We start from the raw sequence: 24,451 nt of genomic DNA on the forward strand, positions 1-24,451 counted from the left end.
AAATATCTTCAGCCTCCTGAGGGTTACTGCACTATTGGAGCTACATCTGCAATAACATCTGCAAAATTTGTGTATGCGACCAGTAACATTTTATTTTATTTGAATAGGTGTTGTCGCCCTCTTAACAACTGTCTTGGTGTGTTTGGACCATGATAGGTCCCTTAGTGATGTGGAACTCAAAAGGGTTCTACCTGGAACCAATAGGGTTCTACCTGGAACCAAAAATAGTTCTACCTGGAACCAAAAAGGGTTCCACAAATGATTATCCTATGGGAAGAGTGCAGTGCGTGCATACATTTTCTTATGGGTTCTCCCAGTGGGAATGAAACATGCTGTACCAACTGAGCCACACTGGACCATTAATGAATAAGAAATAGTACCTGGGTGGTTCTGGGCTGGGCGGTCTCTCCATGAAGCTCTGCTTGGTGACATTGGAGATGGGAACTGAGGGAATGTTCCTCAACGATGTGAGGGCTGGCTCTGAAAACACAAACACCATAACTCTCATTAAAACAAATCCATAGAGCAGGAATGATTTCACTGGGATGTCTGAAGGTTTGCCAAAAAAAACAAAAACCGCTCTGAAGTACGGAACACGATTTACCCTGTCTTACCTTCAGTATCCAGAACTCTTGGTTGTACAAAGGAGGGCTTCACCTCTTCAAACCAACAGAACAGCTCGGCCAGGAACACAAGGTAGTTATTCTGGAAAAGACCAAAACAGAGACAGGATATGGGGTTAAGGCAGTAGTAAATAGAAAGCGGACTGTCTGCAAACATGAACAGTGCACAACACCTGGCAAAATAATCCTGCAACATGAACTCTGAGAAAAGCATGACAGTTCACAACTGTCAAATGTAGTATACCTGTGCTTCCACAAGATGTCTCTGTTAACTTCCATTTTTTTTTTTAATCATCTGTCAGTGCACATCATAAATACTTAATAAAGTACGGTCAGTTAGTACAAATTCTCTTAAACAAAAAAAACTTTATTCTAAACCCAAGTCAATCCACCAATCTGTTAAGGGTGAGTGTGAGCTCCCTCAGTTACTTCTCTCATCTCATTTATACAGTATTTCCCCCTAAATCAATCACACTGAAAACAACAGAGGTGTTTTTTCTTTTCTTCATATATCCCCAAGGGTCACGTTATTTTTCTTTACTGTACAAGAGTGATCGTGTTAACTTAATCTATCATTTAGATAATGACATGCAGTACCAATGGTACTCAAATGTGCCTCTGAGTGAAAAAATAAAATAAAATGGACTAGCCTAGTTTCTGCTATTCTCCCGATGGGCACAGAACCAAATGAATAGGACCATCTGGGGATGTGTATGGCCAGATCACCTGTACACAGACAGGAAAGACATTGTTTCCTTTGCCCTAGTACACAGAGATTGGAAAATCAACCAATCCTAGAAATGGAATATAGGCCTGTTACACAGAGATGGGAAAATCAACCAATCCTAGAAATGGAATATAGGCCTGGTACACAGAGATGGGATAATCAACCAATCCTAGAAATGGAATATAGGCCTGGTACACAGAGATGGGAAAATCAACCAATCCTAGAAATCAAATATAGGCCTGTTACAGAGGATAGGAAAATCAACCAATCCTAGAAATTGAATATAGGCCTGGTACACAGAGATAGGAAAATCAACCAATCCTAGAAATTGAATATAGGCCTGGTACACAGAGATGGGAAAATCAACCAATCCTAGAAATCAAATATAGGCCTGTTACAGAGGATAGGAAAATCAACCAATCCTAGAAATGGAATATAGGCCTGGTACACAGAGATGGGAAAATCAACCAATCCTAGAAATCAAATATAGGCCTGGTACAGAGGATAGGAAAATCAACCAATCCTAGAAATTGAATTTAGGCCTGGTACACAGAGATAGGAAAATCAACCAATCCTAGAAATTGAATATAGGCCTGGTACACAGAGAGCTAGATGACCAATCATGGTGTGTTATTATTACAATTCCTTTGTTACCATCCTCGCCCAGCGACACATAGCCCAGTCATGTTCATTAACCACCAAATGGAAGAAAACACACTGCAAAAGGGAGGGACTGACTACCTGCACTTGTCCAATAAGAAATGCTAATTTCCAGTTTCGATTGCAAAACATTTTGCTACAGTGTGCCCCAATGAACATGACCCAGGGTTTCCCAAGGAGGCTGGCACAAGAACGTGTTGACTGTTCAGATATGACCTTGAGTATCTGCGGTGTTCATCAGCTCAGCAACATGGCTCAGACAATGGGAACATTCCCTCAATCAGCGCAAAAGGATGTGTGTGTGTGTGTGTGTGTGTGTGTGTGTGTGTGTGTGTGTGTGTGTGTGTGTGTGTGTGTGTGTGTGAGTGAGTGTGTGTGAGAGTCAGTGTGAGTGAGTGTGTGTGAGAGTCAGTGTGAGTGAGTGAGTGAGTGAGTGAGTGAGTGAGTGAGTGAGTGAGTGAGTGAGTGAGTGAGTGAGTGAGTGAGTGAGTGAGTGAGTGAGTGAGTGAGTGAGTGAGTGAGTGAGTGAGTGTGTGAGAGTGAGTGTGTATATGTGGGTGTATCCAGAGATGGGCAGAGACGGGCATTTCTGTTACATGTATTTGAAATTCATATTTCAATGACTTTTTAGTATTTTGTTGTTTGCATTTCACTGGCCTAAACTACAATCCAATGTATATAGATAGACCTGTAATATATTTTTTGTGTGTGTAAAATACAAAATACTTTTCTATACCATTTTTTTTTTAAAGCGGTTCACAATTTTTTGGCCCCCTTTCACCCTGCCTTGGTATCAGAAGGCTGATGGCACTATAGTGTGATAAGTATCTGGTAAATTATTTAAATGTAAAAATGAACTCTTGCAAAGCATGCTGGGTATTATTCTAATGAGCTCCACCCCTGAAACAAGGACAAGAACAATACCCAGTGTGCTTTACAATTTTCTTTTTTTTGTTACATAAAACATTTACATTTTGGTCATTTAGCAGACTTATCCAGAGCGACTTACAGTCGGTGCATTCAACTACGGTAGATAAATAACCACATATCTCGGGCTGTGACGTCATGGAATTTTGGATGATGGTAATTGGCTAGCCAAATGACAGCCAAATGACAACCCTTCTTTTTTTAAATGTTTTATTACCTACATTTTCTCCTCTCCTCCACTCCGGACTGCATGTTCTGGAATTGAAATTGAATTAATCGAATAGGCGTCCCCAATGATGGCATCATGGGTGGACTGGCGGCCATTGCGAGTTTACCCACAGGTGCAAAGCAGGAAGTAAAATATGTGCTAAAATATGTGCTGTGATTTGTTGATTCAACTCAACTGAAATTACAAAAAAATACATTTCATTACATGAAACACACCAGTTAGCATCATTTGAATGAACATTCTACATTACAACGGAAATTATTGCATCACAATACCAGGCAGCCATTGCGAGTGTAGCCATGAGTTTACCAGTCAAATTGCCAGGGTTAGAGGAGATTCCCTAAAAACACGCCGCTTCATTACAGCTATGACGTTTTCGTTGCAGGTTAGGATAACTTACACAGCAGGTTAGGAGAATTAACGTTGTAGGTTAGGAGAATTAGGTTAAGGTTAGGCATAATAAATACAACCCGTGAGCAGGTTTTGGTCATACAGAGCATAACATTTATCCATAAATGAATTCTAAGAGCATACCACATCCTGTTTTTACATTAGCCAATAATCTCTTCAACCCAAATAACCAGTGATGCAAAACCAGCGCATCAGAATCACTTTGCTCATATTACAAGGTGATGATAGCCTCATAACACACGTAACATTTTAATCTCTAATGAATCATTAGAGATTATACAGTAGCCAAAGCATTGACAAACAACCATTCGGCCAGAACACCGACAAACACAATTATCTAATGGAAAACTCTGTATACAGTACCAACTGAACTACAGTAAAAATGATCACAATGAATATGATTAATATATTGCCAACCAAGTTCAATAATTCAAAGTACATTGCAACTTCTGAACATACCCCCCCACCATAGCAATCTCTAATCCTATAACATACAGTATAAGAAACAATATCAAACATTTCTCAGCTGCATGTAGTTTCTTCTGGCCTGCTGCACTATTTGTATAGCCTGGTCGCAGATCTGTTTGTGCTGTCTTGCCAATTCCTATGGTCATTGTCACACCAGTTTGCAAGACAACGCAAACTGATCTGGGACCAGGCTATAATTTATATTGCAATTAGCTGCAGTAACCAGCCTACCTCCTCCAGGTCTGTCCAGCTGCAGTAACCAGCCTACCTCCTCCAGGTCTGTCCAGCTACTGTAACCAGCCTACCTCCTCCAGGTCTGTCCAGCTACAGTAACCAGTCTACCTCCTCCAGGTCTGTCCAGCTACAGTAACCAGTCTACCTCCTCCAGGTCTGTCCAGCTACAGTAACCAGCCTACCTCCTCCAGGTCTGTCCAGCTACTGTAACCAGCCTACCTCCTCCAGGTCTGTCCAGCTACAGTAACCAGTCTACCTCCTCCAGGTCTGTCCAGCTACAGTAACCAGTCTACCTCCTCCAGGTCTGTCCAGCTACAGTAACCAGTCTACCTCCTCCAGGTCTGTCCAGCTACAGTAACCAGTCTACCTCCTCCAGCTGCAGTAACCAGTCTACCTTCTCCAGGTCTGTCCAGCTACAGTAACCAGTCTACCTCCTCCAGGTCTGTCCAGCTACAGTAACCAGTCTACCTCCTCCAGGTCTGTTCAGCTACAGTAACCAGTCTACCTCCTCCAGCTACAGTAACCAGTCTACCTCCTCCAGGTCTGTCCAGCTACAGTAACCAGCCTACCTCCTCCAGGTCTGTCCAGCTACAGTAACCAGCCTACCTCCTCCAGGTCTGTTGCGGGGGCCCTCCCATTAGATTGTGAAGTGATATCTCTCCAGTCAAACAGCCAGTCTGTTCTGGCCCCCGGTTTCCTACTGATCTCCTACTCACAACACCACAACCCTGTCGCCTGACAATACCTCGACCCCGTTGCCAGATTTCCCTGTCACTCACTGTTCAGTGGCGGGTTGCCAGATGTGCAGATTTCAGCGTGTCAGTCCATGTCTATGAAGAGAGCTCATTGGTTACTGAATGCAAACAAAGTTGACGCTAAAAATGGAGGGATAATCTGTTTAGCAGGGACCACACTGGTAAACCCGCCCCCTCAGTGGGCGCCCACACACAGGATACCAAGAGCTGTGATGCCATTAAATCACTTACTGTAGCCAAAGAGGGGGATTAGACTACAGACCTGTACGACTGATAGGAAGACCAAGAAACACAGCCCTCTTATAAACCAATAGGTTAAAAGCAAGACTGTAGCTTGTAAAAACTGTGAAACTGCAACTGACTTCCACAGAGCAAAGTCATTATGTACCCTCAATAGATAGCAGCACAGCCACCCAATTGTGATTAAGCTTGTTAACATTACAAGAAGCAAAATGTCTTACTCCTTTTCATTTTCAGCCTGCAGATGGCAATTTTGATCAGCAGTGAATTCATGAAATATAATGTATAACTCAAAGTGAGGAGGTTGACATGATTTAGTACCAAGGCTTCTAATTGAAAAACCAAAAAAGACTTTCATGTCTCTGTGTACCCAGAGATATGTTAGTGTATGTTAATTGGGGGGCTGAGTGGATAAACACAAAACAGCCTACAGTATTGCATGCCGTTTACACATGCTGACACACACACACACACACACACACACACACACACACACACACACACACACACACACACACACACACACACACACTTTGTATGTCCCTTCAACCTCTCAAATGACTCCATGGGGCGGCAGGTAGCCCAGTGGTTAGAGCGTTGGGCCAGTAACCAAAAGGTTGTATAGATCGAATCCCCGAGCTGACAAGGTAAAAATCTGTCATTCTGCCCCTGAACAAGGCAGTTAACCCACTGTTCCCCGGTAGGCCGTCATTGTAAATAAGAATTTGTTCTGAACTGACCTGCCTAGTTAAATAAAGGTGAAATAAAAAAAGTGAATCATGGCCACAGCGAATGGGATCATTACATCATCATACTGCAATGCAGCATGCTGAATATCTCTCTCTCAGCATTATGCGAACTGCACTGTACTGGCAACTAGGGTGTGATGAGCCCACAGAAAACTGGGTCATCACATAACCAGATTCTACCAATTCTACCGTCCTCACGGATACCTGCAGTACAGAGCTGAGAATAGGTTTGGAATTTGGCCGCTGGGCCACCCAACATAGAACATTGACTTGAATGGGAATGTAGTTATTGTAAATCAAATTGTATTGTGGTTAGCATAAACCCAATCCAAGTACCATGATAGATACAGTAGAACCTGCCTACTCAGTCTAAGTTCTGTTTTGCCTGGACGCAGCCCTGAATCAAATTCCCTCCAAAGTGACTTATTCAGGATCTGATTCAAGATCAACCAGCAGTGTCTGTTTTTTTGCAAAACAATAATAAATAATAATAATAATAATAATAATAATAATATTATAATAATAAATAAATATTTTTTATTATTCCTATTTTTCAAGGGTTGCTGCAGCACACTCAGCACCCTCTACTTCCTGCGGCCGTGGGTGGAATGACCCGGTAGACAAACAATTGTTTACAGTATTTACGTTCAAATAAAGCCAGAAACACAAGCATTTCGCTACACCCGTAATAACATCTCCGAAAATATGTGTACATGACCAATAACATTTGATAAAAAAATATATTTTCTGAAATGAATGTATTAGAACGGTTATGACGGTGATTTTGTTTTTATTCACGGGTCTTCATCCATTTAATCGTTGGTTAGACGGTTATACAACTACCGTGCCAGCCCTAATGAACTCAACCCCAAACTCACCTTTCCTCCCCTATGGACACGGGTACTGCTCTACTACAACCCATGCCTAAACAGTCCGTTTTCAGGACAGTACTTCCGAGGCCATCCTCTACAAGGATACAGAAAACTGGGCTATAGTGAATGAAGAGCTGTTTGTTTCCCGCCAGTTTCTCAATACATTGGCAACAACACACGTGATCAACACCCTCTCTGTTCACAGCCTAGGACACAACACCACCACACACCATGTGTCCATCCATTCTGCTCAGCCTAGGAGACAACAACAACACACACCATGTGTCCATCCATTCTGCTCAGCCTAGGAGACAACACCACCACACACCATGTGTCCATCCATTCTGCTCAGCCTAGGAGACAACAACAACACACACCATGTGTCCATCCATTCTGCTCAGGAATACAAACCCATATAATAGCTTCCAGTGAAAAGAGAGAGAGAGAAAGAGAGAGAGAGAGAGAGAGAGAGAGGTGGGGAAGGCTATAAACAGAAGAGAAAATAGAGACATCTAACTCCAACAAACCAGAGCTGTGGTTTGTGAGGACAGAGTTGACAAGATCCATATCAGACAGATCCCCATTGTCCACCATGCTTTGTATTACACAATACAAATGTACACACTGCACACACTAGCTGCCTGTCCGTTTTCCTGGTTTACCCAGTGTCCTTAGCTCTTTGGACTGTCTTCGTTCCATAATGATCATTTTATTTGCAAAGTCTCTTGGAACTTTTGGTGACAACATGGCACCCTTTAAACACGAAGTTGACCTAACTCTGTGTACAGTAACACCCTTTTCACACTACTGACATGAGCCAGGCCACGAGGAGCTGTACTGTGCTGGCGTGGTGAAGCATGCAGCCTAGTTGAGAACAGGGTATTCATATCAGAGCCAGCACAGTACGGTAGTGAGAACAGGGTATTCATATCAGAGCCAGCACAGTACGGTAGTGAGAACAGGGTATTCATATCAGAGCCAGCACAGTACGGTAGTGAGAACAGGGTATTCATATCAGAGCCAGCACAGTACGGTAGTGAGAACAGGGTATTCATATCAGAGCCAGCACAGTACGGTAGTGAGAACAGGGTATTCATATCAGAGCCAGCACAGTACGGTAGTGAGAACAGGGTATTCATATCAGAGCCAGCACAGTACGGTAGTGAGAACAGGGTATTCATATCAGAGCCAGCACAGTATGGTAGTGAGAACAGGGTATTCATATCAGAGCCAGCACAGTATGGTAGTGAGAACAGGGTATTCATATCAGAGCCAGCACAGTACGGTAGTGAGAACAGGGTATTCATATCAGAGCCAGCACAGTACGGTAGTGAGAACAGGGTATTCATATCAGAGCCAGCACAGTACGGTAGTGAGAACAGGGTATTCGTATCAGAGCCAGCACAGTACAGTAGTGAGAACAGGGTATTCATATCAGAGCCAGCACAGTATGGTAGTGAGAACAGGGTATTCGTATCAGAGCCAGCACAGTACAGTAGTGAGAACAGGGTATTCGTATCAGAACCAGCACAGTACGGTAGTGAGAACAGGGTATTCATGCTTCAGGTGTACTAGAGTGAATCATTTAAAAGCCATGTGGACTTACTTTGAGGGACGAGGAGGCGTGCACCATGTCCTCCAGGCTGAAGTGGCAGCAGCGGTTCAGATGCTCCTGACAGAAGTCCTGCACCAGCTGCAGGTTGTACAGGCTGTCCGCCAGTGACATACGCTCCTTCAGACAGATATCTGACAAGGACAAAGGGGATCTGAGAGACAAGCGCTACACCAATCAACTTGGAAGTGAATCAGGAAGTGAATGTCTGTGATGATTAAGGCAGTAACACAGATGGATTTGTCCCTTCCTTGTCTGGGATTTACCAATCAAGGATCAGGATACTGGATGTTGTGCACAAGGTACTCATGCCATTTCGTAGTGTAAACAGAATCTTTAAATCAATCATCACTCTGAGTTGGTGGGGTTCAGTACTGAGCTCTCTCTCTCTCTCTGTGTGTGTGTGTGTGTGTGTGTGTGTGTGTGTGTGTGTGTGTGTGTGTGTGTGTGTGTGTGTGTGTGTGTGTGTGTGTGTGTGTGTGTGTGTGTGTGTGTGTGTGTGTCCCATCCACTTCATCAATAGGTTAATGAGATTAAGGATGAGTTGATTATGAGGTTTGATTTTCATCACTAATGGCTCACTCAGTCCTCCTGGGACATGAAAGGCTAGCCAGAGGAGAGCCACTAACACCTTCAGACTCAGTGAGGCACCTGGAGAGGGTCATGTGTTGATCAAATCAAATGAATGTTTATTGGTCACAGTGAATCGCTGGCTTGTCAACTCTTCTCAACAATGCAGAAAAATAACAATATCAATCAAGAACCAAAATGCACACACTCTCCCCTCTCTAACACACACACACACCCCCTTCCCCACCCCCACGGTCCTGTGTAGAGGTGTACCTTGCAGTCTGACTAGCTGTGGGCAGTAGAAGTGCAGCAGAGCGGCCAGGGCGCAGCCGTCAGTGGTGTCCTTCAGCAGGTTATCGACAGGGGGGATCCAGGGCACCTGCTGGGCCACAGTCTGCTGCGCCTTCCTATAGCGAGTCTGGAGCGCCATGGGACAACACACACACACACGCACGGAAAGACAAAGAAATACACAGACAGACATGTAGGAATGCACATCACCATATAAAATGGAGTGTATCTCTCATTGTAGGTTTGACATTATTCTGACCATGAGAATACTACATCTGACATCAAAACATGACAATGTAATCATATCGAACAATATAATAGACAAAATCACCATACTTCAATCACATGTTCAGTAACCTCCTAATCTAATTCAGGGAAACTGGATGGAAACTGAGTTAACTGCAAAATAAAGCGTCACCAATAACTGCAATTACATGTTGACGTTCATGTGTGGAATGATGACATTTACTATGGAGATGGCGGTGAGAGACAGTCACTATGGAAACGGACAGATGGAGGGGGAGGGTAAGACCAGCGCTGGTCAGCTGACTTAGAGGTACCAGTTTCATGTACCATTTATTTGGAGACTTCAGTAGCCGAGAGAGGAGAGAAAAAGAGAGAGAGAGAGAGAGAGAGAGAGAGAGAGAGAGAGAGAGAGAGAGAGAGGAGAGAAAGAGAGAGAGAGAGAGAGAGAGAGAGAGAGAGAGAGAAAAAGAGAGCGAGAGAGAGAAAAAGAGAGCGAGAGAGAGAGAGAGGGAAACTTAAATCTGTTTTACCAAATTTCTATCAGCATGTTAAATGTGCAACCAGAGGAAAAAAACACTCTGGACCACCTTTACTCCACACACAGAGACGCATACAAAGCTCTCCCTCGCCCTCCATTTGGCAAATCTGACCATAATTCTATCCCCGATTCCTGCTTACAAGCAAAAATTCAAGCAGGAAGTACCAGTGACTCGGTCAGTAAAAATGTGTTCAGATGAAGCTGATGCTAAGCTACAGGACTGTTCTGCTAGCACAGACTGGAATATGTTCTGGGATTCCTCCGATGGCATTGAGAAGTACACCACATCAGTCATTGGCTTCATCGATGACGTCGTCCCCACAGTGACCGTACGTACATACCCAAACCAGAAGCCATGGATTACAGGCAACATCCGCACTGAGCTAAAGGCTAGAGCTGCCGTTTTCAAGGAGCAGGACTCTAACCCGGAGGCTTATAAGAAATCCCGCTATGCCCACCGACAAACCATCAAACAGGCAAAGTGTCAATACAGGACTAAGATTGAATTGTACTACACCGGCTCTTACGCTCGTCGGATGTGGCAGGGCTTGAAAACCATTACAGACTAAAAAAGGAAGCACAGCCAAGAACTGCCCAGTGAGACGAGCCTACCAGACGAGCTAAACTACATCTATGCTCACTTCGAGGCAAATAACACTGAAACATGCATGAGAGCACCAGCTGTTCCGGAAGACTGTGCGATCACGCTCTCCGCAGCCGATGTAAGTAAGACCTTTATACAGGTCAACATTCACAAGGCCGCAGGGCCAGACAGATTACCAGGATGTGTACTGCGAACAAGCGCTGACCGACTAGTAAGTGTCTTCACTGACATTTTCAAACTCTCCCTGTCCGAGTCGGTAATACCAACATGTCTTAAGCAGACCACCATAGTGTTCTTGGGCACAGGGACTAAGGTAACTTGCCTAAATGACTACTGACTCATAGCACTCATGTCTGTAGCCATGAAGTGCTTTGAAAGACTGGTCATAGCTCACATCAGCACCATTATCCCAGAAACCCTAGACCCACTTCAATTTGCATACCACCCCAACAGATCCACAGATGATGCAATCTCCATTGCACTCCACACTGCCCTTTCCCACCTGGACAAAAGGAACACCTATGTGAGAATGCTATTAATTGACTACAGCTCAGCGTTCACCACCATAGTGCCCTCAAAGCTCATCAATAAGCTAAGGACCCTAGGACTAAACACCTCCCTCTGCAACTGGATCCTGGACTTCCTGACGGGCCGCCCTCAGGTGGTAAGGGTAGGTAACAACACATCCGCCACGCTGATCCTCAACACGGGGGCCCCTCAGGGGTGCTTGCTCAGTCCCCTCCTGTACTCCCTGTTCATTCATAACTGTACGGCCAGGCGCGACTCCAACACCATCATCAAGTTTGCCGAGGACACAACAGTGGTAGGCTTGATCACCGACAACGATGAGACAGCCTATAGGGAGGAGTTCAGAGACCTGACCATTTGGTGCCAGAACAACTACCTCTCCCTCAACATGATCAAGACAAAGGAGATGATTGGAAAAAGAGGACCGAGCACGCCCCCATTCTCATCGAGGGGGCTACAGTGGAGCAGGTTGAGAGCTTCAATTTCCTTGGTGTCCACATCACCAACAAACTAACATGGTCCAAGCACACCAAGACAGTCGTGAAGAGGGCATGACAAAGCCTATTCCCCCTCAGGAGACTGAAAAGATTTGGCATGGGTCCTCAGATCCTCAAAAGGTTCTACAGCTGCACCATCGAGAGCATCCTGACTGGTTGCATCCCTGCCTGGTATGGCAACTGCTCGGCCTCCGACCGCAAGGCACTACAGAGGGTAGTGCGAACAGCCAAGTACATCACTGGGACCAAGCTTCCTGCCATCCAGGACCTTTATACCAGGCGGTGTCAGAGGAAGGCCCTAAAAATTGTCAAAGACTCCAGCCACCCTAGCAATAGACTGTTCTCTCTTCTACCGCACGGCAAGCGGTACCGGAGGTCCAAAAGGCTTCTTAACAGCTTCTACCCACAAGCCATAAGACTCCTGAACATCTAATCAAATGGCTACCCAGACTAATTGCCCCCCCCCCCCCCGTCCCCTCTTTTATACCACTGCATTGTTGTTTAGGGGATCGTAAGTTAAGCATTTCACTGTAAGGTCTACATCTGTTGTATTCGGCGCATGTGACTAATAAAATAAAATATGATTTGATTTCTAGGTTTGAGAAAACGAAGCTACTGGTCAGCCCAGTATCACACTATGAATTAGATGACTTTGAAGACAAGCGTGTAAGTACTGCTCCGATTGGGCAGCGACTGCTTTCTTCAAAGACCAACTGTCAACGGTAGCAAAAACAATTAAGCTACAGTACATTTTTTGAAGGTTGCAGTTCCAAGTTGATGGAAAGGTCAGTTTGTTATATTCCCTGACTGAATGACATCAAAGGCTCTCAAATAAGAGACATGTGACTCACTTAGCCAGAGTGAATTTACCAACGCGCCCTATCTAGGACTCACTTAGTGAAGGAGATGATTAGAAGGTAGAATCTCATTGAAGGGTGAATCAGTTGATCGCACTCAACTATCGTAGTATTGGCTGAAGAACTTATTCAGCTACATCCATGTCGGTCTTGAAAAGTCTCCCTAAACCATGTTACTGATCAAATACTAATTAGAAGGGATAATTTGATGGTTTCAAACCAATTAAAATTTTCTGCTTTCAATTATTCAAGTTGTGCTTTTTAACCCAGCATAAAAACAGGCTGAACATTTGGTAACGGTGGAAACAGGAGGATGGGGAATGTGTGTGCGTGTGGAGGTGTTATGGTTGGCATGTCCCAACAATGTACGAGAAGGCTATAGGGCAGGGCTATGGAAGGCTATAGGGCAGGGCTATGGAAGGCTATAGGGCAGGGCTATGGAAGGCTATAGGGCAGGGCTATGGAAGGCTATAGGGTAGGGGGATGGAAGGCTATAGGGCAGGGCTATGGGAGGCTATAGGGTAGGGGTATGGAAGGCTATAGGGTAGGGGTATGGAAGGCTATAGGGGAGGGGTATGGCAGGCTATAGGGCAGGGCTATGGAAGGCTATAGGGCAGGGCAATAGGGCAGGGCTATGGAAGGCTATAGGGGAGGGCTATGGAAGGCTATAAGGGCAGGGCTATGGAAGGATATAGGGCAGGGCTATAGGGCAGGGCTATGGAAGGCTATAGGGGAGGGCTATGGAAGGCTACAGGGCAGGGTTATAGGGCAGGGCTATGGAAGGCTATAGGGTAGGGGTATGGAAGGCTATAGGGCAGGGGTATGGAAGGCTATAGGGCAGGGCTATGGAAGGCTATAGGGCAGGGCTATGGAAGGCTATAGGGCAGGGCTATGGAAGGCTATAGGGCAGGGCTATGGAAGGCTATAGGGCAGGGGTATGGAAGGCTATAGGGTAGGGCTATGGAAGGCTATAGGGCAGGGCTATGGAAGGCTATAGGGCAGGGCTATGGAAGGCTATAGGGCAGGGGTATGGAAGGCTATAGGGCAGGGCTATGGAAGGCTATAGGGCAGGGCTATGGAAGGCTATAGGGTAGGGGTATGGAAGGCTATAGGGTAGGGGTATGGAAGGCTATAGGGCAGGGCTATAGGGGAGGGCTATAGGGGAGGGGTTATGGAAGGCTGTGGGGCAGGGCTATGGAAGGCTATAGGGTAGGGCTATGGAAGGCTATAGGGTAGGGCTATGGAAGGCTATAGGGTAGGGCTATGGGAGGCTATAGGGTAGGGCTATGGAAGGCTATAGGGCAGGGCTATGGAAGGCTATAGGGCAGGGCTATGGAAGGCTATAGGGGAGGGCTATGGAAGGATATAGGGCAGGGCTATAGGGCAGGGCCATGGAAGGCTATTAGGGCAGGGCTATGGAAGGCTATTAGGGCAGGGCTATAGGGGAGGGCTATGGAAGGCTATAGGGGAGGGCTATGGAAGGCTATAGGGGAGGGCTATAGGGGAGGGCTATAGGGGAGGGCTATAGGGGAGGGCTATAGGGGAGGGCTATAGGGGAGGGCTATAGGGGAGGGCTATAGGGGAGGGATATGGAAGGCTATAGGGTAGGGCTATGGAAGGCTGTGGGGCAGGGCTATGGAAGGCTGTGGGGCAGGGCTATGGAAGGCTATAGGGTAGGGCTATGGAAGGCTGTGGGGGAGGGCTATAGGGGAGGGCTAAATTGGGGATAACACACAGCAAAGATAGAGCTAGCCAAGACTACCACTAAAACCCCAGAGCCCTTCGGCTTGGTCCTAATCCCAACCGTCCACCACATCAATCAACTTGCTGTCCTGTTCTCGCTCTCTGTCACTTCCTGTCCAAAAAGACATGTTCAATTTATCCTGCACAGATTTGCAACTTAAAAGGATTACTTATGTGTTTTACTCTGCCCTGCCATTGCCTTCGCAATGACCATCAGTGTCTGTTTGGTTTTGCAGCATACTGTGCTGCAGCTTAAAATAAAACCTGGGTCACCCTAGTCAGCTTTTCTTTGTCCCGATGACTGCAGCACATCTGTCCGTGGAGGGTACACGGCCCTGAACGAAACCCGCGACACAAAGAGCGGGACAGATTTTGGGAGCGACTGGAGCTAGTATCTAGGTCAGAGTCCCGGGGGAGGGAGGGAGAGAGACAGAGGGAAAGAGAGAGACAGAGGGGAGACCGAGAGAGGAGAGGAGGAGAGAGGAGATAGAATGGAGAGAGGGTGTGCGTGTATGTACGTGCATATATGTGTGTGCATTCTGTGTTGATGGGGGTGGGGGTGGGGTGGGGGGGTTAATAACCCTTACTTAATCTGTGTGTCATCTAGGCTAAAACACACATACAGAATGTGCCAGTAACATTGTTACAGGAACAGAGTGCATTCAACAACAAGCACATATGTCTGGTGAACATTGTACTGTAGCAGGAGTCTAGCAGTAGCGGGAGCCAAGCAGTGGCGGGAGCCTAGCAGTGCCGGGAGCCTAGCAGTAGCCTAGCAGTGCCGGGAGCCTAGCAGTGCCGGGAGCCTAGCAGTGCCGGGAGCCTAGCAGTGCCGGGAGCCTAGCAGTGCCGGGAGCCTAGCGGTAGCCTAGCGGTAGCCTAGCGGTAGCCTAGCGGGAGCCTAGCGGTAGCCTAGCGGGAGCCTAGCGGGAGCCTAGCGGGAGCCTAGCGGGAGCCTAGCAGTGCCGGGAGCCTAGCAGTAGCAGGAGCCTAGAAGGAGCCCCACAGTGACTGTACGTACATACCCCAACCAGAAGCCATGGATTACAGGCAACATTCACACTGAGCTAAAGGGTAGAGCTGCCGCTTTCAAGGTGAAGTACTAACCAGGAAGCTTACAAGAAATCCTGCTATGCTCTGCGAAGAACCATCAAACAGGCAAAGCGTCAATACAGGGCTAAGATTGAATCATACTACACCGGCTCTTACGCTTGTCTTATGTGGCAGGGCTCGCAAACTATTACAGACTACAAAGGGAAGCACAGCCGCGAGCTGCCCAGTGACATGAGCCTACCAGACGAGCTAAATCACTTCTATGCTCGCTTCGAGGCAAGCAACACTGAAACGTGTATGAGAGTATCAGCTGTTCCAGACGACTGTGTGATCATGCTCTCCGTAGCCGACGTGAGTAAGACCTTTAAACAGGTCAACTTACACAAGGCTGCGGGGCCAGACGGATTACCAGGACGTGTGCTCCGGGCATGTGCTGACCAACTGGCAAGTGTCTTCACTGACATTTTCAACATGTCCCTGATTGAGTCTGTAATACCAACATGTTTCAAGCAGACCACCATAGTCCCTGTGCCCAAGAACACAAAGGCAACCGGCCTAAATGACTACAGACCAGTAGCACTCACGTCCATAGCCATGAAGTGCTTTGAAAGGCTGGTAATGGCACACATCAACACCATTATCCCAGAAACCCTAGACCCACTCCAATTTGCATACCGCCCAAACAGATCCACAGATGACGCAATCTCTATTGCACTCCACACTGCCCTTTCCCACCTGGACAAAAGCAACACTTATGTGAGAATGCTATTCATTGACTACAGCTCAGTGTTCAACACCATAGTGCCCTCAAAGCTCATCACTAAGCTAAGGATCCTGGGACTAAACACCTCCCCTGCAACTGGATCCTAGACTTCCTGACAGGCCATCCCCAGGTGGTAAGGGTAGGTAGCAACACATCTGCCATGCTGATCCTCAACACTGGAGCCCCCCAGGGGTGCGTGCTCAGTCCCCTCCTGTACTCCCTGTTCACCCACGACTGCATGGCCAGGCACGACTCCAACACCATCATTAAGTTTGCAGATGACACAACAGTGGTAGGCCTGATCACCGACAATGACAAGACAGCCTATATGTAGGTCAGAGACCTGGCCGGGTGGTGCCAGAATAACAACCTATCCCTCAACGTAACCAAGACTAAGGAGATGATTGTGGACTACAGGAAAAGGAGGACCGAGTACGCCCCCATTCTCATCGACAGGACTGTAGTGAAGCAGCTTGAGAGCTTCAAGTTCCTTGGTGTCCACATCACCAACAAACTAGAATGGTCCAAACACAGCAAGACAGTCGTGAAGAGGGCACAACAAAGCCTATTCCCCCTCAGGAAACAAAAAAGATTTGGCATGGGTCCTGAGATCCTCAAAAGGTTCTACAGCTGCAACGTCAAGAACATCCTGACTGGTTGCATCACTGCCTGGTACGGCAATTGCTCGGCCTCTGACCGCAAGGCACTACAGAGGGTAGTGCGTACGGCCCAGTACATCACTGGGGCTAAGCTGCCTGCCATCCCGGACCTCTACACCAGGCGGTGTCAGAGGAAGGCCCTAAAAATTGTCAAAGACCCCAGCCACCCCAGTCATAGACTGTTCTCTCTACTACCGCATGGCAAGCGGTACCGGAGTGCCAAGTCTAGGACAAAAAGGCTAAAACAATTTTTACCCCCAAGCCATAAGACTCCTGAACAGGTAATCAAATGGCTACCCAGACTATTTGCATTGTGTGCCCCCAACCCCTCTTTTACACTGCTGCTACTCTCTGTTTATCATATATGCACAGTAACTATACATTCATGTACATATGTACATATTACCTCAATTAGCCCGACCAACCAGTGCTCCCGCACTTTGGCTAACCGGGCCATCTGCATTGTGTCCTGCCAACCCCTCTTTAAGCTACTGCTACTCTCCGTTCATTATATATGCATAGTCACTTTAACCATATCTACATGTACATACTACCTCAAATCACCCTGACTAACTGGTGTCTGTATGTAGCCTCGCTACTTTTATAGCCTCGCTACTGTTTTTCCACTGTCTTTTTACTGTTGTTTTTATTTCTTTACTTACCTATTGTTCACTTAATACCTTTTTTGCACTATTGGTTAGAGCCTGTAAGTAAGCATTTCACTGTAAGGTCTACACCTGTTGTATTCGGCACACGTGACAAATAAACGTTGATTTGATTTGAGCAATGGCAGGAGCCTAGCAGAGCATCCTGGCTGGAGCCTAGCAGTGACTGGAGCCTAGCAGTGACAGGAGCCTAGCAGTGGCAGGAGCCTAACAGTGGCTGGAGCCTAACAGTGGCTGGAGCCTAACAGTGGCTGGAGCCTAACAGTGGCTGGAGCCTAACAGTGGCTGGAGCCTAACAGTTTAAAAACATATATAGTTCACCTTTATTTAACCAGGTAGGCCAGTTGAGAACAAGTTCTCATTTACAACTGCGACCTGGGCAAGATAAAGCAAAGCAGTGCGACAAAAACAACAACACAGAGTTACACATGGGATAAACAACTGTACAGTCAATAACCCAATAGAAACAGTCTATGTACAGTGTGTGCAAACGACGTGAGGTGGTAAGGCAATAAATAGGCCATAGCAGCGAAGTAATTACAATTTAGCAAATTAACACTGGAGTGATAGATGTGCAGATGATGATGTGCAAGTAGAAATAAGTTAATAAAATCAATATGAGGATGAGGTAGGTAGATTGGAGGGGCTATTTACAGATTGGCTGTGTACAGCTGCAGCGATCAGTAAGCTGCTCAGATAGCTGATGCTTAAAGTTAGTGAGGGAGATATAGGTCTCCAACTTCAGCGATTTTTGCAATTCGTTCCAGTCATTGGCAGCAGAGAACTGGAAGGAAAGGCGGCCAAAGGAAGTGTTGGCTTTGGGGATGACCAGTAAGATATACCTGCTGGAGCGTGTGCTATGGGTGGGTGTTGTTATGGTGACCAGTGAGCTGAGATAAGGCGGAGCTTTACCTAACAAAGACTTATAGATGACCTGGAGCCAGTGGGTCAGGCGACGAATATGTAGAGGGCCAGCCGACGAGAACATACAGGTCGCAGTGGTGGGTGGTATATGGGGCTTTGGTGACAATACGGATGGCACTGTGATAGACTGCATCCAGTTTGCTGAGTAGAGTGTTGGAGGCTATTTTGTAAATGACATCGCCGAAGTCGAGGATCGGTAAGATGGTCAGTTTTACTGTTTGGCAGCGTGAGTGAAGGAGTCTTTGTTGCGAAATAGGATGCCAATTCTAGATTTAACTTTGGATTGGAGATGTTTAATATGAGTCTGGAAGGAGAGTTTACAGCCTAGCCAGGCACCTAGGTATTTGTAGTTGTCCATATATTCTAAGTCAGGACCGTCCAGAGTAGTTATGCTAGTCGGGCGGGCGGGTGCAGGCAACAAATCGGTTGAAAAGCATGCATTTAGTTTTACTAGCGTTTAAGAGCAGTTGGAGGCCACGGAATGAGTGTTGTATGGCATTGAAGCTCGTTTTGGAGGTTTGTTAGCACAGTGTCCAAAGAAGGGCCAGAAGTATACAGAATGGTGTTGTCTGCGTAGAGGTGGATCAGGGAATCAACCGTAGCAAGAGTGACATCGTTGAAATATACAGAGAAAAGAGTCGGTTCGAGAATTAAACCCTGTGGTACCCTCATAGAGACTGCCAGCGGTCCGGACAAATGGCCCTCCGATTTGACACACTGAACTCTGAGAAGTAGTTGGGGAACCAGGCGAGGCAGTCATTTGAGAAACCAAGGCTGTTGAGTCTGCTGATAAGAATACGGTGATTGACAGAGTCGAAAGCCTTGGCCAGGTCGATGAAGACGGCTGCACAGTACTGTCTTTTATCGATGGTGGTTATGATATCGTTTAGTACCTTTAGCGTGGCTGAGGTGCACCCGTGACCAACTCGGAAACCGGATTGTACAGCGGAGTGGGATGGGATTACGGTGGGATTCGAAATGGTCAGTGATCTGTTTGTTAACTTGGCTTTCGATTACTTTAGAAAGGCAGAGCAGGATGGATATAGGTCTGTAACAGTTTGGGTCTAGCGTGTCACCCCCTTTGAAGAGGGGGATGACTGTGTCAGCTTTCCAATCTTTAGGGATCTCGGACGATACAAAAGAGGTTGAACAGACTGGTAATAGGGGTTGCAACAATGGCGGCGGATAGTTTTGGAAAGAGAGGGTCCAGATTGTCTAACCCAGCTGATTTGTACGGGTCCAGGTTTTGCAGCTCTTTCAGAACATCTGCTATCTGGATTTGGGTGAAGTAGAAGCTGGGGAGGCTTGGGCAAGTAGCTGCGGGGGGTGCGGAGCTGTTGGCCGGGGTTTGGGTAGCCAGGAGGAAAGCATGGCCAGCCGTAGAGAAATGCTTATTGAATTTCTCGATTATCGTGGATTTATCGGTGGTGACAGTGTTTCCTAGTCTCAATGCAGTGGGCAGCTGAGTGGCTGGAGCCTAGCAGTAGCATTCTAGAAGTAGCAGGAGCCTAGCAGTGGCAGTAGCATTCTAGAAGTAGCAGGAGCCTAGCAGTGGCTGGAGCCTAGCAGTGGCTGGAGCCTAGCAGTGGCTGGAGCCTAGCAGTGGCAGGAGCCTAGCAGTGGCAGGAGCCTAGCAGTGGCAGGAGCCTAGCAGTGGCAGGAGCCTAGCAGTGGCTGGAGCTTAGCAGTAGCATTCTAGCAGTGGCTGGAGCCTAGCAGTAGCATTCTAGCAGTGGCAGGAGCCTAGCAGTAGCATTCTAGCAGTGGCAGGAGCCTAGCAGTGGCAGGAGCCTAGCAGTGGCAGGAGCCTAGCAGTAGCATTCTAGCAGTGGCTGGAGCCTAGCAGTAGCATTCTAGCAGTGGCAGGAGCCTAGCAGTGGCAGGAGCCTAGCAGTGGCAGGAGCCTAGCAGTGGCATTCTAGCAGTGGCATTCTAGCAGTGGCTGGAGCCTAGCAGTGGCAGGAGCCTAGCAGTGGCAGGAGCCTAGCAGTGGCAGGAGCCTAGCAGTAGCTGGAGCCTAGCAGTGGCAGGAGCCTAGCAGTAGCTGGAGCCTAGCAGTGGCTGGAGCCTAGCAGTAGCATTCTAGCAGTGGCTGGAGCCTAGCAGTAGCATTCTAGCAGTGGCAGGAGCCTAGCAGTGGCAGGAGCCTAGCAGTGGCTGGAGCCTAGCAGTGGCTGGAGCCTAGCAGTGGCTGGAGCCTAGCAGTGGCAGGAGCCTAGCAGTGGCAGGAGCCTAGCAGTGGCTGGAGCTTAGCAGTAGCATTCTAGCAGTGGCTGGAGCCTAGCAGTAGCATTCTAGCAGTGGCAGGAGCCTAGCAGAGCATTCTAGCAGTGGCAGGAGCCTAGCAGTGGCAGGAGCCTAGCAGTGGCAGGAGCCTAGCAGTAGCATTCTAGCAGTGGCTGGAGCCTAGCAGTAGCATTCTAGCAGTGGCAGGAGCCTAGCAGTGGCAGGAGCCTAGCAGTGGCAGGAGCCTAGCAGTGGCATTCTAGCAGTGGCATTCTAGCAGTGGCTGGAGCCTAGCAGTGGCAGGAGCCTAGCAGTGGCAGGAGCCTAGCAGTGGCAGGAGCCTAGCAGTGGCAGGAGCCTAGCAGTGGCTGGAGCCTAGCAGTAGCTGGAGCCTAGCAGTGGCAGGAGCCTAGCAGTAGCTGGAGCCTAGCAGTGGCTGGAGCCTAGCAGTAGCATTCTAGCAGTGGCTGGAGCCTAGCAGTAGCATTCTAGCAGTGGCAGGAGCCTAGCAGTGGCAGGAGCCTAGCAGTGGCAGGAGCCTAGCAGTGGCAGGAGCCTAGCAGTAGCATTCTAGCAGTGGCTGGAGCCTAGCAGTGGCAGGAGCCTAGCAGTAGCTGGGCCTAGCAGTGGCTGGAGCCTAGCAGTAGCATTCTAGCAGTGGCAGGAGCCTAGCAGTAGCATTCTAGCAGTGGCTGGAGCCTAGTAGTAGCATTCTAGCAGTGGCTGGAGCCTAGCAGTGGCTGGAGCCTAGCAGTGGCTGGAGCCTAGCAGTGGCTGGAGCCTAGCAGTGGCTGGAGCCTAGCAGTAGCATTCTAGCAGTGGCTGGAGCCTAGCAGTGGCTGGAGCCTAGCAGTGGCTGGAGCCTAGCAGTGGCTGGAGCCTAGCAGTGGCTGGAGCCTAGCAGTGGCTGGAGCCTAGCAGTGGCTGGAGCCTAGCAGTGGCTGGCAAATGAAGAGCTGAGTTCTATCAGATCATCACAGTCTGTGAGTGGCCCTGGGTTAGGGCTGCTACTGTTGAAGTTGTTGATGATGTTCTTGTTGTTTCTCCTTCTCCCTATCCCTGCCGTTAGTGTTGTCCTGTCTGTCCCCAATGGGTGTTCAGCCAAGGGACAGCTCTGTTCTGGGACCAATGGGTTTCCAGCCCAGGGACAGCTCTGGGACAGTTGTATTCAGTTCAGGCATGCTGGGGAGCAGGAGACTGCCTCTGTACACTGACAGCTCACATCAGCATCAAACAGCAGCTATCTTCGCCTCTAGACAGGGTGGAGTGGGGAACACACACACACACACACACACACACACACACACACACACACAGACACTTCATGCCAGGTCTCTGCAGGCACATTCTGGTGGGACATCAGTGACATTGCCTCCAGAGAACAATATCCAAGATTTTTCTCAAGACTCCTTTAGAGATGTAATCTCTCTCTCTCTCTCTCTCTCCATAGAACAGGTTCACTAAAGGGGTTGTGACGCAGACTGTTCCCTCCTCTGGATGTTCTGGCAGGCCCAGCCACACTAACATGGCAGGGTTAAGACCAGGACAAGCTGACATGACATGGGTTACGACCAGGACAGGCTGATAAAACATGTCTAGATGGTCACGCAAAGAAGAGAGGAGAGATGTTGGATGGGATGGGGGCGAGAGGAGAGGAAGGGGAGGAGATGAAGGAAGAGGAGGAAAAGAAGGGGAGGAGATGAGGGAAAGAAGGAGGGAAAGAAGTGGAGGAGATGAGGGAAAGAAGGAGAGGAGATGAGGGAAAGAAGGAGAGGAGATGAGGGAAAGAAGGAGGGAAAGAAGGGGAGGAGATGAGGGAAAGAAGGGGAGGAGATGAGGGAAAGAAGGGGAGGAGATGAGGGAAAGAAGGAGAGGAGATGAGGGAAAGAAGGAGGGAAAGAAGGAGAGGAGATGAGAGAAAGAAGGAGGGAAAGAAGGAGAGGAGATGAGGGAAAGAAGGGGAGGAGATGAGGGAAAGAAGGAGGGAAAGAAGGAGAGGAGATGAGGGAAAGAAGGAGAGGAGATGAGGGAAAGAAGGAGGGAAAGAAGGGGAGGAGATGAGGGAAAGAAGGGGAGGAGATGAGGGAAAGAAGGGGAGGAGATGAGGGAAAGAAGGGGAGGAGATGAGGGAAAGAAGGGGAGGAGATGAGGGAAAGAAGGGGAGGAGATGAGGGAAAGAAGGGGAGGAGGGAAAGAAGGAGAGGAGATGAGGGAAAGAAGGAGGGAAAGAAGGGGAGGAGATGAGGGAAGAGGAGGGAAAGAAGATGACATCATCTCTCTCTCCCTCACTTGCCAGTTGTGCTGTGTCAGAGGCCATGTTACCATGTCAACCCTTCTGCTCAGCCAACCATAAAACTGAACCAGCCTGCCTGATGACATGATTGTTCAGAGCCAAAGAGCATGATTCAGCTGGCACATCAACCTGTCATAGGCCATTAGAGAAGCCTCACGTAGCATATTTTATAAAACACGCTAGCTAGACGCAACAACTCATAGGTAGGTAGTCTGCTTCGTATTTGACCTGTGTGTCTAAATGACTAAATGACTTGCCTTGTAAGTAGCATTGAAAGGACTTGACGTAACATTTTTCATTGTGTGGGGTGTGAAGCAAGTACAGGAGAGAAAGTAGCCTGGTCCCAAATCAGTTTGTGCCAATGGGGCATGACAATAAACAGAGGAGTTGGCAGGACACCACAAACAGATCTGGGACCAAGCTGAGCATTGCACAGAAATATCATGCTGTTCATGTTGACAATGAGCTTGCCTGGTGCTGCTATAACATAAAATATAAACATTGAGGCTTAAATATGGAATGATATTAGTGACAGCAGAGATTGAATTTGAATTCAATAATTTTCCATTTGTATTCCAAAATTTAATTCAAATTCAACAGTTTTGAATGTGTATTGAACAAAATCAATGATTAAATGCATACATTGAATTTGAAAGTGCATATCTAACTGTAAGACCTGGTCATTCAAATGTAGAAGATGTTCCTAAAACCAGAATAAAAAGATGAAGTGGAGTGGGTAGGAAAGAAGGCCTGAGAAGAGAAGAGACGACACTCACCCCTGGCCTGCCAACAGGCTCAGCACTCTGCCTTTCTCTCCTCCGCTCCTGACCAATGATATCCTTCAAATACTCATTTACCTGATTAAAAGACAGAGAGAGAAAGTTCATTATCTTGTTAATTGGAGGGCTTCCATGACCTTTGACTCTACAATCCATTGACAACTGAAATATGTTTCTCTTAGTTCTGGTATTATGGTCTTAAACCTTTTTTATTTTCTTACTGTCATGTAAGAATGTCACAACTATGATTTAAGAAAGGTTTACAAAAGTCCCTTCAAAAGCTTACAAACCTTCCAGCAATTTCACTTGCCCAGTTAAATAAAGGTGAAATAAAATAAAATAATCATGTCCCAGTAGTTGAAAGATACATTGGAGTTCAAAGGTTATCAAAGGTTATCAACGTCTGCAGTGTGTCACATGCTTTCCCCGAAAGATTCCATGACAACACCAGTTATTGTGTGTGTTGTGTCATGTGTCTATATGATTATCCAAAATTAAATCTAGAATCAGCTTCCAATTTCACAACAAAGTATCCTTCACTCATGCTGCCAAACATACCCTCATAAAACGGACCATCCTACCGATCCTCGACTTCATTTACAAAATAGCCTCCAACACTCTACTCAGCAAATTGGATGCAGTCTATCACAGTGCCATCCGTTTTGTCACCAAAGCCCCATATACTACCCACCACTGCGACCTGTATGC

At 47.3% G+C, this 24,451-nt stretch overlaps 1 protein-coding gene across 1 annotated transcript in view; it reads right to left on the reverse strand.

The window, feature by feature from the left end:
* LOC106574165 (calmodulin-regulated spectrin-associated protein 2) overlaps window positions 1-24,451 on the reverse strand; it is a 97,192-nt gene that overhangs the window by 19,916 nt on the left and 52,825 nt on the right. The window contains exons 4-8 of the mRNA XM_014149833.3: window positions 23,741-23,821; window positions 9,351-9,495; window positions 8,502-8,641; window positions 615-705; window positions 381-480 (exon numbers count right to left, since the gene is read on the reverse strand). Of these exons, the coding sequence (XP_014005308.1) occupies window positions 381-480; window positions 615-705; window positions 8,502-8,641; window positions 9,351-9,495; window positions 23,741-23,821 (557 nt within the window). The remainder of the gene's footprint in view (window positions 1-380; window positions 481-614; window positions 706-8,501; window positions 8,642-9,350; window positions 9,496-23,740; window positions 23,822-24,451) is intronic.

Source organism: Salmo salar, chromosome 16 (assembly GCF_965601325.2).
Source record: "Salmo salar chromosome 16, fSalSal1, whole genome shotgun sequence".
Lineage (NCBI taxonomy): Eukaryota > Metazoa > Chordata > Actinopteri > Salmoniformes > Salmonidae > Salmo > Salmo salar.